The 18,048-nt window shown below is 41.3% G+C and overlaps 1 protein-coding gene across 1 annotated transcript; it reads left to right on the top strand.

Annotated features, from left to right (window-relative positions):
• Positions 1–6,253: 6,253 nt before the first annotated feature.
• Positions 6,254–17,832, top strand: LOC128330983 (vomeronasal type-2 receptor 26-like). Its single transcript, XM_053264352.1, has 6 exons — positions 6,254–6,411; positions 9,510–9,801; positions 11,751–12,611; positions 13,264–13,491; positions 13,959–14,085; positions 17,078–17,832. The coding sequence occupies exons 1-6, from the start codon at positions 6,254–6,256 to the stop codon at positions 17,830–17,832; spliced, it is 2,421 nt and encodes an 806-aa protein (XP_053120327.1).
• Positions 17,833–18,048: the final 216 nt, after the last annotated feature.

Genomic DNA, 18,048 nt, shown 5'->3' on the forward strand with positions numbered 1-18,048 from the left:
AAAAATAAGCCATGTTTAATGTACAATCTTTTCCCAGGCTTCCCTTTGAGCATCTCTGCTTGAAGCCCAGAACCTTCCCCCCTCCACGCCCATTACAAAGAAGATTATATTATTTTTAGTGTTTTCTCCTCAGAATGCTATAAATCTATAAGAATAATTGGTGCATCAATGGCCAAACATTGGGCTTTTATTATTTTTGTGAGCTGCCCCTTAAGTACTGCTATACTGGAGGGGCGGGGAAAATAATTTAAACGAGGCTAAAACAAAATTGGCTTATATTTTTTGAAGGGCACTATTGATCCAAGTGACAAGTGCAGACACTGCTGTGATTTACCACAAAGAACAGGGCTGCTCCATGGTTCCTAAGCCCAGTGCTATTGGTAGTCCTATGCTGTTCTCTTTGGGAATGATAGGAGCAGTGTTGCGAAAGTGATTATGCAGTGCTGAGAGCCAAGGAGGCGCTCTGCCTCCACAACATCATGAGCGTACTTTTGAGTACATTGCAGGAGCATGCATGCATCTTCGTGAATCTTTTTATGCTGAGGAGGATGTAAGCCACATGGAATAAATTTTTAGAGTCACAGTATTTCCAGGGCACTCACCAGAATCCAGAAGTAGGTCCTGAAATGTTCAGCTAGCCATAATTTTGTTTGCAGTTCCCAGGACAACACTGGGCCTACGCAACCTGTGAACATCCAGGTCAGAAACACCCAATGCCCCAATGGAAGACTCAAAACCTGCTATGAATGCGTTTTTGGGTAACAATGCTTTTATTTTGCTTTAAATTTTTATTGATTTTAACAATATCTTGAACATCTCATCACATCAAATAATACGTTTTTGGGTAACAATACTCCCATAATTTCAATTGCTTTCACCAGGCCTCCAAACCAGCAACAGTCATGTTTGAAGGCATGGCAGATATTTGGCAAGTCTCCAGTTTTTGAACCTCAGAGAGGCAAGAGAAAGTATATTTTGTAAAATTCTAGTTTCCCCTATCCCTGCTTGCTATCCCATTTTGGCATGTCAGAGTGAATGTCTGATCTGTGACATAATTTCTCACTTTCACAGCTGCTCCACCCTCAGAAACCATGTCACTTATCTGAACTAATTAATGGAATGATAATGAACTAACCTCATTATGATACATCTCTGGGAGTTCTTGTATAAATATGGAGTGAGCACTGGAAAGTATTCTACCATTTTAGAATACAAAAGTTCAACTCATGTTGGCACTGGAACAATTGTATACATACTGTTGATGGGGCCAGGGTTTGCCCGTGTGGAGCTGGGGTTGTTTAATTTTCTGCTCATGTCCTACTGTACTGCCCATATTACAAAGATGTTTGGGCTTGATTAATCTTACCATTGCTGTCAAAATTATTATTAATAAGTTTATTCGGTCATTGACCAGCAAACATTTACAATAAACCAGTACGTATTTTACAAATAATATAACAAAACCTGGCCATAACAGAAATAATATCAGTGTCCTCATTAGTTAAAAGATAATTTAAATAAAATTCATCAGACCGGCCAGGCAAATTGTCTAACATAGGAGATAAAAGTCTTAAACGGGGTTCCCTATAAAAATCACAATAAAGAATAACGTGTGTGGTGGATTCTATAACCCCTTTGCCACATGGGCAAAGTCATAAAAATAACAGAACTCCCTTGAACCTGCCATCCAATACTGCTGTAGGAAGAACATTTAAACGTGCTAAAGTGAGGGCTAATCTAAATTTAGGGACAAGCACCACATCAAAATATTTAGCTGGTTTAAGATTAATAGCTTGACTCCCTAAGTATAAACCCTGCTTGAGCCATGCACCTTCTTGTTGAACTTCTATATCCAGGACACGTTGCTTAACTAACTTCCTGACTTGCTCAATTCCTACAGTATGCAAATCCTCTATGGAGAGGCCAAAAAAGGAAAATTTGCTCAACACAGCTCGTTTCCAGCTTGAATTAAAACCATCATTCATAGCCAAAGAGGCTAAACCCACCTTTCCAAAACTCAATTTTAACCAAAATCGAAAAATACAGCACCAGTATAAGGATTCCAACCTAATAAGACCAACTTCTCTTCTGATGACTTGCTGTCAAAATATCCAGGGCACTCATAAGAACATAAGAACAGCCCTGCTGGATCAGGCCCAAGGCCCATCTAGTCCAGCATCCTGTTTCACACAGTGGACCACGAGATGCCACTGGAAGCCTACAGCAGGAGTTGATGGCATGCCCTCTCTCCTGCTGTTACTCACCTGCAACTGGTACTCAAAGGCATCCTGCCTTTGAGGATGGAGGTGGCCTATAGCTCTCCAACTTGTAGTCCTTGATAGACCTCTCCTCCATGAAGTTACCCAATCTCCTCTTAAATCTATCCAGTTTGTCGGCTGTCACTACATCTTGTGGCAGAGAATTCCACAAGCTGATTATGCATTGTGTGAAAAAATACTTCCGTTTGTATACTTTCTCCACTACATGCATGATTTTAGAGAACTCTAACATGTCTCCCCACAGTCGTCTTTTTTCTAAACTAAATAGCCCCAGGTGTTGTAGCCTTGCCTCATAAGAAAGGTGCCGCACATTGAGTTGACACTTTCAACGAGCTGTCCACCAAGACCCCAAGATCCCTCTTCTAGTCAGTCACCAACAGCTCAGATCCCATCAATGTATACTTGAAGTTGGATGCTTTCTATCTGCAAATTTTATTGTCTGATAATAATGATGCCATTTCTTTAAATGTTGCAAAATATTGTTTTGCTGTCTGCAAGCTACAGCCTGCGTTATTGGGATTGTTGTTATTTTAAGCTTTCATAAAGTTTTAGATGATTGTTTAGCATCTATTGCTGTTATTATTGTCTGGTTATTGACAGTACATACTGTTGATGTGCTGAATAAACACTGTAACACCTGAAAAAATTAATAATAATAAAATCAAGACAATTCCAGCTTCACAATACTTTATGCATATAATCTCTTTGCCTGATTAAGTCATTCAAATGTCAAAAGATTGGATAAACTGTTGAAATTCAGCAGTTTAAATATTTTCCTCTTTTGTACAATTTTCACACTTTTATGTATGAAGATAAATCATGTTTACACTTGCCTATCTTAACTTCTTTAATCATTTTTTTCCACTTTAGCTTGTAAAAAAAATATATCCAGGAACATTTTTGGGACTGTGAAAATTTAATAACAACAATAACAGTAAAACAAACTTTATTTGTTAGCTGCCCCATAACAAATTGTTCTCTGGGCAACTCACAACAGAGAATTAAAACATACAATAAAAACACATAACACAAAGAAAAGATAGAAAGACAAAATTCAATACAAAACAGCTTAAAGGCTCATTATAAAGTTAGTTAAAACCAGAATTTATTGTGTATCAAGTTATAAGGGGGGACCTGAAGAAGATTGCTGGCTGGCTGGCTATGCTTCCCCCTCAGAGACCGTCGCAAGTGGTGGTGGAGGGCAGGAGGGGCGGGGGCTGGTGGAACTGCTGCAGAAGCCTCGCGTCCCTTCCACCCAGAGGAATCTGTAATACTGACTGAGAGAGACGTGATGGGAAGAACTGCAGTTGGTTGCCTCCCTCTTTCTTGAATTTAGCCCATGACCCGAAGCCCTTTTGCTTCTCTGCAAACATGAAGAGGGGTTTTTTTAAAGCTTGTTTCTGCTCTCTCTGCCAATGAAACCTCTAAGCCTCCAAGATCTGCCTGCAAGTCTGGTGTGCCTCCATCCTCCCCGCTACCTTCCCTCCATCTGATTCCCCTCTAGTTTAAAAAGGAGCCAATTAAATTAAATGTGCTTGAGCAGAGACCTGCCTCCTAGTCCTAGCCAATTCCCCTGCTTCCCCAGGAGCACCAAACAGAGAAAACAATACAAGGCTGGGGAGAAAACGGATCTGTGTGGCTACCCCACCCCCCCATTTCTTTTGCATTCTTTCCTTCTCTCCTCCCACCCCCGTGCGTGTTCCCGATCAAAGAAATGTCAGAAAACAGCCCAGACTACTAATCCATCCTACAAAGCAGGCAGACCGAGATGTTGTAGTTAGATTTTCCTGAGAAAATAGTGTCCCCAGCCCCAAGAAGACATAGGCAACAATGTAGTGGGTAAAAAGGGCCACAGCTCTATTTTATTTATTGTTGAATTTATTGTTGAATTTGATAAACTATAATAGGATATTATGATTGATAAACTCTAATATGATTAGCGGACTGGAAAGGGTTAAGCCCCCCTCCTCAAGACAGTGCAGGGTCTAGCAATGACCCAGTTCGAACTACTGTGTCGTCCCCCGTATCTTGCTTGGGTGACACACCCTGGCTCAGGAAGCCAGCAGGTGAAAAACCTGCTCCCTCCCCTTCATGGCCAACCCCCAAGCGGGGCCTGGATCCTTCTAGGTCTTCGCACACCCTGGACCGTGCAGCCCAGGGGTGTGTGAAGTGCCTGAAGCAGGTTTCATGGTGAATTGTCCTCCCTGGGCTGCAGAAACCACAAGGGAGCGATTGACCAAGCACCCGTTTTAACTGTCCAAAGGTGCTCACCAATGTTCCATCCCATCTACTTACCACCCATCTCGCACTGTCCCTGCCAAGCTGTGACCTAACTAGCCATCGATGACAAACGGTAACAGAATGAAGTAGGCGGGGGGGGGGAACCCCAACATAGGCAATGCGTTGGGAGCCAAAAATTCCCACCCGGCCCCCAGAAGGATGACCAGCCTCTAGACCCTCTCTACTCCTAGGTAAGGGAGGGTGGGGGAACCAAATGCTGAACTGAGCATTCGGAACAGGGAGCCGCAGGAGCAGCAGCCTTAGCCCTGCCCTGCCAGACGCTGAGGCCCAATCAGGAGCTTCCTGGGGCCACGTGCTAGGTGGCTGGGACAAATCGCCCTCCCCTCAGCACGAGGCCAGGAGAGGGGGCATTCCCATCTCTTGAAGGCAAAAGCAGGGATTAAAAGATTAGGGGTTCATTAAAATGCATTACTGACATTCCCCGCCATCCACAACAAATGTAAAGTCCTGGGTTCACTTCCTTTTTTCTCTCATTACTTATCTGGAAACAGCTACATAATACAGGATCTTTTTAACCTAGTGTGCTCTAAATGGAAAATTCAGCTTCCACACTTTGCATTCTGTAGCCCAGATTCTGATGACTATGATGCAGAAAAGGAAGAATGAGGGTCTGATGCATGGAAACTGCTTAGAGAGATTTATTTATGCACAGATCTTGTTTAGAACTATTTTTAGAATTATCTCATCCCTGTTGTTGGCATACTGGGTGGCTCTGGGCCCGTCACTTCTCTCTCAGCCTAACCTACTTCACAGGGTTGTTGTGAGGAGAAACTTAAGTATGTAGTACACCACCCTAGATTAAGGGGTGTCCAATGCTGACTTTGATCACATTGCATCAGTGAAAGCAAGGAAGATGTAGTTATAATTTTCAGGTAGTGCCATAATATGTAAATTAAAATATTTGTTAATTAATGAGCTTGACTTGTATTTTTGAGCTGATATTATGGTAACGTTATCTGAAAGATGGGTGTCAGATGTTTGGGCCAGGTTGGGATGCAATTTCAGTGCTTGCCCTAGGCGCTATTTTCCCTAGATATGCCTCTGGGCAAACTCTTTGCCCAGTTAACTCTTTGCCAAGTTAGCAAAATGCACCCATTATGTTAAATGTACATGCATTATAGTGCAGTTACCAATACTTCCATGTATCCAAAGGAGCCTTTATCCACTTTGACTTTTCAGTCCAGTCATTAGCAAAAAAATAAGTACATGTGTACAGACACCTAAAACCTAATGTCAGACAAAATTACAACTTCCTCTCTAGGAAGGTGGAGGAGAAAGCTGGTGTCCAGGTGCTAGAAACCTGTTGTCTTCAACAATTCCACAAGGAATCTCCAACTTCCAAATAGTGACTAGTTTCCCTTTAATTATCACATAGCTGCTAATTAATTCTACTGTCTGTGAAATCCTCTGTGGAATTTCAGTAGCTACCTACAGAAACAAGTACTGACTGTTAACTGATTGTGAATGATGGTACAAATAATGTCTGTAGAGTTCAGCATTTGATATAGGGACATAGAACTGATCACTGGAGTGTTATACTTTGGATTCCAGCCTTCAGAGATGGAAATAACTGGCAATAGGGGTATCTGTGTCTAGAGAGATGACTATTGAGGATGATCCAATTATTGCTATTGTTTCTGGTCCCGCATTTACATATGGAATGCAAGGCTCACATGGTCAAATGTATGATAAATGATCCACACCCTCCCCTTCATAAGTATCATCAGTCCGGAGATCTCATCATTGGCGGGATTGCTTCTCAGAACTTCATTGTCTCCAATTCAATAGATTTCACTGAAAACGCTCCACCTGTATTGTTCAATGAATTGCTGTAAGGCATTACTATATATTTGCATATTTATGTTTTCTTTTGCATTCTTTTGGGTCTCTGAATAATCAGTCCTAGGAACTTTGGTTTGTTTCAGGGGTTCCCAACCTGTACTCCAGATGTTGTTGAACCAGAACTCCCATCATCCCCAGCCACAATAAATTATAGCTGGAGATGATGGGAGTTGTAGTTCAGCTGATTCTGGATAACCACAGGCTGAACCATTCATTCTTATTTCTTGGGTTGGACATAGTCAAAGTCTCTCTCTCTCTCTCTCTCTCGAGAGAGAGAGAGAGAGAGAGAGAGAGAGCGATGCTATGTTTTCCTTCCCCACAAAGCTAGAGATTTACAGACATAAGCCTTTCCTTCCACCTTCTTATATCAAACTGGTGAATAGGAATCTGCTAACAAAAAAATTAACTTGTTACTCCAAGTGACTGTCAATTTTCTGATGATGCATAGGATACATTTTAGTAGCAGCTTGATTAACATTGTTATAACAACTTAGTAACTGCAGTGATCCGTGTTAGGTTTGCTTTGAAATCACAGTATCTGAATAGCCTTTCCAAGGCCTTCATTGCAACCCTACCAAGTGCTAGTCTGTGGTATATTTCTTGACTGCTGGATCCTTCACTGTTGAGGGTCGATACCAAAAGGCAGAACATATCCACCATTTCAGTGTCTTCATTATGAATTCTGAGGCTGGTTGCTGTTCCCATTGTCATTAGTTTAGTCATTTAGTTGTAGTCCTATTTTTTTTACTGTGCTTCTTGACTTTCATTACTAGAGCTTGCAGATCATCCACATTCTCAGCTATCAGAGTGGTGTCATCAGAATAGAGCAGGTTATTGATGTTTCTTCATCTACCTTTAACCATGCTCATCTTCTTCCAATCCAGCTTCTCTCAGTATATGTTCAGCATATAATCTGAATAAATAAGGAGAAAGTTTTCATCCTTGCCTTACCCTTTTGCCGATCTGGAACCAGTCTGTATCACCAAGTACCGTCTGGACTGTGCCTTCCTGTCCTGTGTATAGGTTTCTCTTGAGAACAATGAGATGTTATGGGATGCCCATTTTTCTAAGGATATTCCACAACTTGACATGGTTGATGCAATCCAAGGCTTTCCTGTAGTCAATAAAGCACGTATTGACTTCTTTCTGTTATTTTTTGGTTTTCTCAATTATCCAGACTGCATCAGCAATGATGTCTCTTGTTCCTCAGCCTTTTCTGAAATCAGCTTAAACATCCAACATTTCCCTTTCCATGTAGGGCTCTAATCTGTTTTGGATGATCCTGAGCATTATTCTGCTAGCATGTGAAATTAAGGATATGTGCGATGGTTTGTGCAATCTGTTCAGTCTCCTTTCTTCGGAGACTTACCTCTTCCATTCTGTTGGCCACTGTGTTGCTATCCAAATTTGCTGACATACTTTGGCTAGAGCCCTGACTGATTCTTCTTCTGTTGCCTGCCATATTTCTGTAGCCATTCCATCACTTCCTGTAACCTTCTGACTTGGTAATGACCAGGATGCTGATCTAACTTTATCTTATCATATTAGAGGTTCTTGCAAGTAGGGAATATCTTCTAGAGTACCTTGGATGTTGATGTCCCTGGTGTACAGATTTTCAGTATACTCCTTCCATTTCTGTTTGATCATCTCTGAATCAGTTACTATCTGTCCTTTGGCATCCCATAACATACGAATTCAAGGTTGGAACCTCCTTCTGAGTTCAGAGATCTTTTGGAAAACTTCACTTGTTTTTCCATGTCTATTTCCATCCTCAAGTCCTTTACAGATATCATTGTTGTACTGCTCCTTGCCTCTTCTAACAGCTTTCTGAAATTCCTTATTATTCCAAATTTATTCTATAATTATTCTAAATTTCCTGGAATTCTCTATTAAGTTCCTTCCTCTTAATAATAATGAAATGTTATTATTATTACTTCTCTATCCTAATAATAATAATAATAATAAGATAATGAAATTATACAGTTGACTTTAATTACAACAGTATAATTTCATCCAAAAAATCCATTTTCTTCCTAAAGGATTTTTGCTCTGCTTTCTTTTCTTTTTTAGTATTTACTACTATTCTTATTATTTATTAAAATTTTGTTCAAGGACACATTTTTCAAAGAGATAATCATGTTACTCTGGTGCAACAACCACAACATCAAAGATCTGGTAACTTAGAGAGAAAGACATTTATTTTTGCATGAGGTTTCATGGACTACAATCCATTTCATTAGATGTCTGAGGTCTTCCATACACATACCTACAGCAGTCATTAGAACACATTTCAGTCTTCCTCACATTCACTATTATCTATACCCACATCTACCCATTAGTATTTTCTCTGTGCCCACATGCCTGCAAATCTAAACCAGCATCTGATTTGGGCGGTTTTAGCACATGTAATCTTATGCTAAAATAAATTGCCAGTCTCTCTCTTGTATTATGATATATTGTTATAGATAACAAAAAAAAAATTCTGAATGATTTATATGCAAAAAGAAAAAAAGTCCATCAGCCGACTTAGATGCCCAGCCCTTAACACTGACTCTTTAAAAACAAAAACAAAAATAAATAGAAGGTGTTTTCCTCATTATTAAAATAGCAAAGCAGTTCCTCAAAATTTCAGTCATTGTCTTTCTGCTTAATGGAATCCATATATAGAACCTTAAAAAGGAAGAGCATGGACCTTGATAACTTCAACTGTTAGCTGCTGAATAGTGAAAAGCAGGTTACTTTTTCACAGTCTTACCCACTATTTTATTGTATTCTATGTCAATTCTATCTACCATTTCTAATTATAAATCTATACATTAAATTGGCACACGGCGATCTCATGCAACATTGAGTCCTCCTTTGTCCCATTTTTGGCAAGCTGTTTCCTCAGTTTTGATGATGTGTTGCTGGCAACTCCCTTCTTTTTCAGTGAATTGATTTTTTGCTAACATCCTGAAAGGCGTGGAGCCATCTGATTCCATATTAGATGGGATTACTCTTTATCATGAAAAGTATATGAAACACAGCTTCATTATGACTTCAAAGTTCTAGTTATCCTACTTACAACGAATGCAACTCTCATTCTAGGACACTTACTAAGAATTACCAACACATCCTGGCCTTGGCATTTGCAGTAAAGGAGATCGATGAAAACCCCCAGCTCTTACCCAACATTACTTTGGGTTTACAAATCTATGACAGCTATTTCAATGCCAAGTCAACTTATCATGCCACAATGCTACTTATGTCCTCACTGAAGAGATTTGTCCCCAACTATGTATGTGACCCCCAGAATAACCTGATAACAGTCATTGGGGGACTAGACCCCCTAACCTCCCTTCACATTGCAACTATCTTGGATATTTACAAAATTCCACAGGTAGGTTTTGTGCTTGGAATATGGAGGTTTAAGAATTAATGTATATTTGCTTTATATTTTTCTTTCTAATAAGGTTTCATCCTTTGGATAGAGAAATTGGTGCATTTGAAGAAAATTGATGGAGTATTTGTAGCTGGAATTAGTTTGAATTTAAGTTTGTGAGTAGATCAAAAATAAAACAAAAATACCCCAGAAATGGGACTTCAAAAAGTATTTCAATTCTCATTAAATATTTAACAAAAAAAGTTAGCCAGGGCCAGCATCAGAACTAGGTGCCCATGAGCACCTAGGTGCCCATGAGCACCTAGGGGTCTGGCTTTCCATAGGGCCTCATGCTGACACTCTTCTCCAGACTTGGTCTCCTAGGGAGGACTGAACTCTTCTCCAATATATTACATGAACTCAATAGAACATAATAATAAACAAATATAATCCAAAGTCATAACAAATATATATCATGCATGAAAGAAAGATAAGTCCATCTTATTTAAAATATATATCAGGCAAGAGGAATAGATGAGTCAGTCTCATTTAAAATAGTCCCAAATACACATTCCTATTAGTAATCACTGTATATCTCAAAAAATAAACGAAGCTCAAAATCTACAGTAAAAAAACCCCAAATTCTCTTCCAAAACTCAAATTCACTGACACAAAAATTTCAAAGTATTTTTCTTAGAATCCTTTCTTAAAATGCCAGAAACCCAGAATGATAAATAATCCAAGAATTTCCTTTATGGTGCCATCTATTCCTCTTGCTTGATACGTTTTTTAAAAATAAGATTGACACATCTGCTGTTCTTTGTTGACCAGTTCTTATTATTTGGATCTGCCCTATGAGGTTGTCTCAGGTGGGCCTTCTCAGAGTTCCGGGCTCAGGTGAAGTATGTGGAGCTCGGGTTTGTGGGAGGGCCTTCTTTGTTGCAGCCCCCTCCTTATGGAACCCCATGCTTCCTGAGATTCATAATTCCCCCTCTCTTCTGTCCTTTAAGAAGCTCCTGGAAACCTATCTATTTTGTAAGGCTTTTAGTTTTTAACGTGTGTGTGTGTGTGTGTGTGTGTGTGTGTGTGTGTTTGTTTGGGCAGAGGGTTCTTTTCCTATTTCCCTTTTCTTTCTCCACGACCCATTCCCTTCCATTTTCCTCTTGTCTTCCTTGTTGTTTTAATTTATGCAAACTGCCTTGAGTCTAAGGAAGTCAGGTGGTCAATAAATTTGCTAAATCAATCAATCAATCAATCAATCAATCAATCAATCAGTCTCATCAAATGGATTTTGGCTTTTATCGTCTTTATAATTGTTCAGTCAATTGTATTAAATCATGAACATGTATATATTGCTAATTGGGTTCATGTTTTATATTGTGGAAAATGTTTTTGACATGTTTTATCCATTTTTGATATGTTAAATATCATAATAAATGTCATATTAAATTAGCATTTTCTAGCTGGTTTAACATTGTAATTTGGGTTCTATTTGGTTCTGTTCTCGCATCTAGTAGATTATTAACTCAGTTTCCCATTTGAAATAGAGAACACAGGAATACATTGAATTTGTTAACATATGTGTGGGGTTATTCTAAGGATTCCATCCTGATGATGGCTGACATCCTGACTAACGGCGTAAGTGCAGAGCGATTGGTAGCTCAGCTGCAGCAGCAGTGTCCATAAACTAATCACACACACACAGTGGCCTATCTTTTGCCAATACCCAACATAGCTGGAAGTAGTTTGAGACACCTGAATCTATGTTCCTGGATTCATGACCAAGGGGGAATCTTGGAAACATAGACACGCCTGATGTGAGAATGCTACTACTGCAGGTGGGCTCCTTTATAGCTCTGCACCTGCACCACAAGTCAAGATGTCAGCAGACATCTATGCAGACATCTTACCACTTGGAAGTGCTAAATAAATGTGATTATTCTCACCCCCACTCCCATTCTCTTTAGATCATCTACAGCCCTGCTCCAGTGATGAATGATAAAACTCCAGGACTGCCCTTCTATCAGATGTTCCCAAATGAAGAACATCAGCACCAGGGGATTCTCTCTTTACTTCTGCATTTCAGCTGGAAGTGGATTGTTGGCATTGTTATGGATAATGACAATGGAGAAAGATATGTGCAAACTGTGTTCTCATTGTTTTCCCAGAATGGTATTTGTTTTGATTTCATAGAAAGAGTACCCCAAATAGATTTCCTCTCTGATCTTCTGGACAAGATGCAAGAAAGTGCACAAATACAAGATAAAGTCATGGAGAGCAAAGCCAATGTGGTAGTGGCCTATGGAGAATCCTATTCCACAGCATTTTTTAGATTTGCTCCATTTGTGTCAGATTTAGGACTTGCAAAAAATATAACAAAAGGTAAAGTGTGGATAGGAACAATCCAAATGGAGGCTGCCACATTTGCCTTTCAACGAACTTGGGATCTAGGACAAATCCATGGAGCACTCTCTTTCACAATTCACTCCAGTGATCCGCCAGGATTTCATCATTTTGTTAAGAGAAGAAATCCAACCAGCACAACAGAGGATGGTTTCATCCAGGACTGGTGGGAACAGCTTTTCAGTTGTGTCTTCCCAAATCCTTTTCAGAACAACTTGGAGAAGAAGATTTGCACAGGAGAGGAGCAGCTGGAGAGCCTTCCTAAGGAAATGTTTGAACTGAAGATGACTGGCCATAGTTATAGCATCTACAATGCTATCTATGCGGTGGCCCATGCTTTACATGACATATCTTCATCTCTCTTCAAACGCAGAGCAATTATGGATGGAGAGGGACTGAAGCTTCAGACACAATGGTTGATGCAGGTAACGGGCTGAACATTCTCATAGGAGGGAGCATCATATAACTGGATAGCAAAATCTGTCCAGACTTGAGACAATATTTAAAGGATGTCTGGTTTTAGGGGAAAGGAATAATATAGCACCCATCTAAGGCACATACAGAGGCTATTCACACGGTCCACCAAAATCGAGCTAGGGGAGCTTAGCCCAATTTCGGTGGACCATGAGAGTGTCCTCCAGGCAGTTAACCCACCGAACTACCCCACGCCTTAAACTGGGTTTGTGGAGCGAGTGCTCCGCAAACCTGGCTTTTTTTATCATGAGTTGCTGCGGCTCGGCTCTGCGCCACAGCAACTCATGAGGAGACCCCTGACTGGGAGGCTGAAAAGCAGCCTCCCTGCTCGAGGTTCTCTCCCACATGCCATGTGCGCATGCTGGAGCTTTCTGGGGCCACGCAGCCCCCGATCCTGGCAGTAACCAAGCCGGCAGACGTGGGCAGCTGCTTCAGCCACCCAGAGCAGACTGCCTGCTCGTGTGCAGGGAGAGTGGGCTACGCCTGCTCTCCCCGCTAACCCTCCCCAGGCTCTTCTCACTGATCGTGAGAAAAGCCTCACAGTATTTCAAAAATTGTGCTAGTTGTGGCATTTCCTAGTCTCTTGTTTCCTTTCCCATCTAGCTCCATCACTTTCTGAGTGGTTTCTCATTTAACAACAGTGCAGGGGACACTGTTTCCTTTGACCAAAATGGTGAGATTGTAACTGAATTTGATTTGATGAATTGGGTTACTACCTCCAATAATTCCTTCTATGAATTAAAAGTTGGGAAGATAGATCTCAAGTCTTCTCCAGACCAAACATTCAGGATCAATGAGGATGATATAATATGGCACAGATGGTTTAATCAGGTATGATGAGAAACAATCCTTCTGGGCTCATGAGTTATTTTGCATCTTTGGAATCATGCTTCCTTGAAGTGCTAGACATTTTAATGGAGATTAAGGGTTGGAATCTCCCATTCCTCATCCCTTTGTTCAAAGTTTAAAGAGGGAGAAAGAAACTGCCAGAAACCTACAAGTTGAGACAGTTCTAGTTGTGCTTAAATTGAACTTAAAGACATGTGTTGTGGGTTGAAACGGGTTGCAGCATCCTTAGCAGTAGCATCTATTTTGAACCCAGCTCAAGAATGACAGCATTTCCAGTATTAATGTTTGTGGAGGGTGAAGCCATAAAACAAATGCTCCCATACCACTTTGATACAACACACACACACACACACACACACACACACACACACACACACACACCAGAATGTTTTGGATTTCACATTCATTATTCTCAGGATTATAATTGTCCCCTTTGACTTATGGATTAGGTACGCCCTCTTTCTCTGTGTAGTGACAGTTGCCATCCTGGCTCCAGGAAGACAGTGAAGGAGGGGCAACCATTTTGCTGCTATGATTGTACACCATGTCCAGAAGGGAAGATTTCAGACCAAAAGGGTAAGGAATATACATTTGTGGAACTCCTTCTAAGGGAGGTTTTCTTGGAATTCCAACATCATTCTGTTTCTAAGAGAGAAGGCAGAGGTAGTTTGGTCATATTGATTCCAGGTCTTTCAAAGTCATTATATTTATCACCCATAATATCCTTGTGGGCTGACTTTCCAGAAAGGAAGCTGCAGCATTACTTTGTGTTTGTTTCTTTGTTGTTGTTTTTATTGCTTTATTCAGAGGTATACCTAGGTAATTTTGGTACCTAGACCTAAAAGCCTTTGGAGCCCACCCCCCGCATGCAAATTAAGCACCATCCCCCTATTATTATCCCACATATTTCTTTCCCCACTCTCCCCTCTTTCTCTAAAGCACCCAGCACACGTTGTAATAACACTTGGCCACCTGGCACAGTGCATGTCAGAATCTACAACACCCAGGACAGATTAAAGTGGATTTCAGGGGTCCCCATAGAGTGTGGAGGACACCCTGGACTTCAGTCCCAAAGACTAGGGCACCACTGATTCTATTTAGATACTGTGGCTATTCTCATGATGGGGAGAAACTGGGCTAATGGAGTACAGCCCAGTTTCCCCCCATTGCGAGAACTACTGGGCCCATAGGCAAGCCCTATGATTCTCTGATAGCTAGCCCACCAAAGAGTGTGGAGGGGGCCCTGGACTCCAGCCCCAAAGATCAGGAGTAAGAGCATCACTGATTTCTATTTAGATACTGTCTTCCACAAAACTCATCCCAAGTCAGTTTCCAAAAGTTAAAATCCCATAAAATATTAAAACCAATTAAAAATATTAAAATGATAAAAACAACAAAAAGTAGAAGCCATAAAATGACAAAGAAGGAGCAGCCAGAAAGCGGGGGGGGGAGGGCATCCCCAAAGGGCTAAAAGCCGGAACAAATAAAACCAGCTTTTAGTTGTTCTTTTTTAAAAGCAGCTGCTTTATAGTTGTTTCACTCATAAAGACAAATTCACTTTAACTTGCTTCTAAAATGATAGTTTTGTCGTACGTATTGGAAGTCTTGGATTTCTCAAGAAGTAACCTGGTTCAAGTAAGCCTCCCCAATACTTAAGATCACTGAAGGGAAGCCTCCTTTGTGCTCCTGCCTTTATACAGGTTATACACTGTATGGTCTTGTATCTCTTTCTACAAGTATGGTCCCTTCCTTTGTCTCTGGAATACTATTCAGCTGGATCCGTCATTTATCACTCCTTCTGTCAATCCTTTGCAAAGACAGTATATTTCCTGTCTGATTTTACAAATGAAACCTTTTTGGCACATTCCCCCTTTGCTGTGACATTAAAACAATGACAGAAAGAATCTCAAGAATCATTTTCAGTATGAAAGAACTTTACATTTCTTGGGCCCACTGCTTTGGAAATTAAAGCTGGAAACTGTTGAAACAAATATGAAGAATGAATGAATGATTGAACAAATGACTGAAGCAGGACTAAGATTTCATATAGGTCCTTATTGTTTGTGAATAAAAGCAAAGTTCCTTTGGTAGACCAACCAAATTCTAGACCAGGGATTCTCAACGTTGGGTCCCCAGCTGTGTTATTGGACTTCAACTCCCACAATCCCCAGCCCCAGTGGCCTTTGGTTGGGGATTATGGGAGTTGAAGTCTAATAACATCTGGGAACCCAACATTGAAAATCCCTGGTCTAGACAATGGAGGCCATTTTTATTCAACAACGTGTTCAATAAGCAACATAATGGGCAGAGATATGGCACTGCTATTTACTACATGAGAATTGCTGCAGAATTGTAAGGTAGCGCTGAAGCTGGGCAGATTGAATGGCCCTATTTCATGAACAGGTGTCTGGGCAGAAGCGCAAGCTGAAGGGCGCACAGGGAGGAAGACTACAGATGCTCACTTCCCCCGCATACAACCAGGTCCCAGTTATTGGGCAGGCAGATCACTTGCCTAGACAATCCACTGCTGCCCCAGGTAGCATGGAGCTGCGGGGACCAGGATGCATCATGCCAGCCCTAGAAATACCACAACGCACCGCATGGGTGCACACTACATTATGGGCATTCCCCCAGTGATGCACCCATCACCGCTAGGTGTCTCAGCACCAGCTGAAACAGTCAGTGCTGACACATGGTCAATTAGGCAAGGCTAAGGGAGCACTCACTCCCAGCCTTCACAGCTGAGTCTGCTGCTGAAGACCTTAGAGTTGCCTTGGCTGCTCATTAGTAAAGCCTCATTGAGTAGTTGTTAATGGAGTAAAATGTGGAAGCGCCGATTGTGCAACCACTCATTTAAGCTATTTTCATAATTGCTTGAGAAGGCTACCCTATTTTGTGGGGAGCAAGCTCGAACGTGCTTACCTCCCCACAGACAGTCACAACTAGGGCTCTGGCTTCTGCTGGGGGCTCCGGGGGTTGGGTGTAGGGAAGCGCCGTCATGCACCGCCATCCCCCCCTCCAAAGCCTCAGTAAAGCACCATGCGAGTGTGGAGTAAATGTTTGGGATCCACCCTCCCAAGTGTCCCCACTGTGGCTGCAAGCAGTGGCAGAAGACACCCAACGAGGTAGCCCTTTTGCGGGGCACAGCCTGGTTTCTGCTGATCATGAGAAGAGATTAATTCTTTGCAGCACCCAGACTGTCTTACTATTTAACAGCAGTCCCAGTGTGGTTTGCAATGGCACTGTATCATATGCATTGTGTTGGTCAGGATTTTTAAAATCGTCTCACCAAGAGATATTGATTGCATTCTATTAATCAAAAGGATAATTAATATTGTATCTTGCTGAATGAAAAGTTAAGGGGTGTTGATTGAGCTTTTTGAAACGGTTTTGAGACTAAATTCCTACATTTTTCCAGACATGAATGACTGTTATAAATGCACAGATGAAAAGTACCCAAACAAAAACCGGGATTTCTGCCTTCCAAAGGAGATAAGTTTTCTGTCTTATGAAGAACCATTGGGGTTCATACTAGCCAGTTTTTCTCTCCTTTTGTGTGTGATTACAGCTCTGGTGCTCGGGATATTTCTGAAGCACCATGAAACTCCCATTGTGAAAGCCAACAACCGGAACCTCACCTACACTCTCCTCCTTTCCCTCCTGCTTTGCTTCCTTTGCATTTTGCTGTTCATTGGTCAGCCACAGAAGGTGACATGTCTCCTCCGACAAACTGCTTTTGGCATCATCTTCTCAGTGGCTGTTTCCTGTGTGCTGGCAAAAACCATCACAGTGGTTGTGGCTTTCATGGCCACCAGGCCAGGATCCAGGATGCGGAAATGGATGGGGAAGGAAATGGCCAACTCCATTGTTAGTTCTTGCTCTATTATTCAAGCAGGCATCTGTGCTGTGTGGCTAGCAGTATCTCCTCCTTACCCAGATGCCGATATGCACTCAGTAGTTGACAAAATTGTCTTAGAATGTAATGAAGGGTCTGTATTTTTATTTTATTTAATCCTGGCCTATATGGGTTTCCTGGCTATGGTCAGTTTCACAGTGGCTTTCTTTGCAAGGAAACTTCCTGACAGCTTCAATGAAGCCAAGTTTATTACCTTCAGCATGTTGGTCTTCTGCAGTGTGTGGATATCCTTCATTCCAACATACCTGAGCACTAAGGGGAAATACATGGTGGCTGTTGAGATCTTCTCTATCTTAGCCTCCAGTGCTGGTTTGCTGGGCTGTATCTTTCTTCCAAAATGTTACATTATATTGTTGAAGCCGGAGCTGAACAACAGGGAACTGCTAATAAAAAGAAAGGCAATGTAAGGTCTACATCATGTGCCTAGGTCTGGTTCAGAGCTCTCTGTGTAACTGTCTATTCACACTCTTCTTAAAAAACCCAACAAAAATAACCTCTCAGCAACTGTTGATATAATGGCAGATATTATTTGGAAAATGGACCAAGTTTTGCTTAATGAGAAGGCTGCATGTATCTTTTCTCAGGTTTCCCTTTGAAACAATTGGCTTGAACGCCTAAATAAT

The sequence above is a fragment of the Hemicordylus capensis genome, chromosome 6 (genome assembly GCF_027244095.1).
Source record: "Hemicordylus capensis ecotype Gifberg chromosome 6, rHemCap1.1.pri, whole genome shotgun sequence".
NCBI lineage: Eukaryota > Metazoa > Chordata > Lepidosauria > Squamata > Cordylidae > Hemicordylus > Hemicordylus capensis.

Excerpts from the sequence above, each read along its gene's own strand:
- LOC128330983 (XM_053264352.1), top strand. The coding sequence starts at position 6,254 with ATGGTCAAATGTATGATAAATGATCCACACCCTCCCCTTCATAAGTAT. Across the intron at positions 9,802-11,750 it reads ATATTTACAAAATTCCACAG|ATCATCTACAGCCCTGCTCC; the intron begins GTAGGTTTTGTG and ends CATTCTCTTTAG. Across the intron at positions 12,612-13,263 it reads AGACACAATGGTTGATGCAG|CTCCATCACTTTCTGAGTGG; the intron begins GTAACGGGCTGA and ends TTTCCCATCTAG.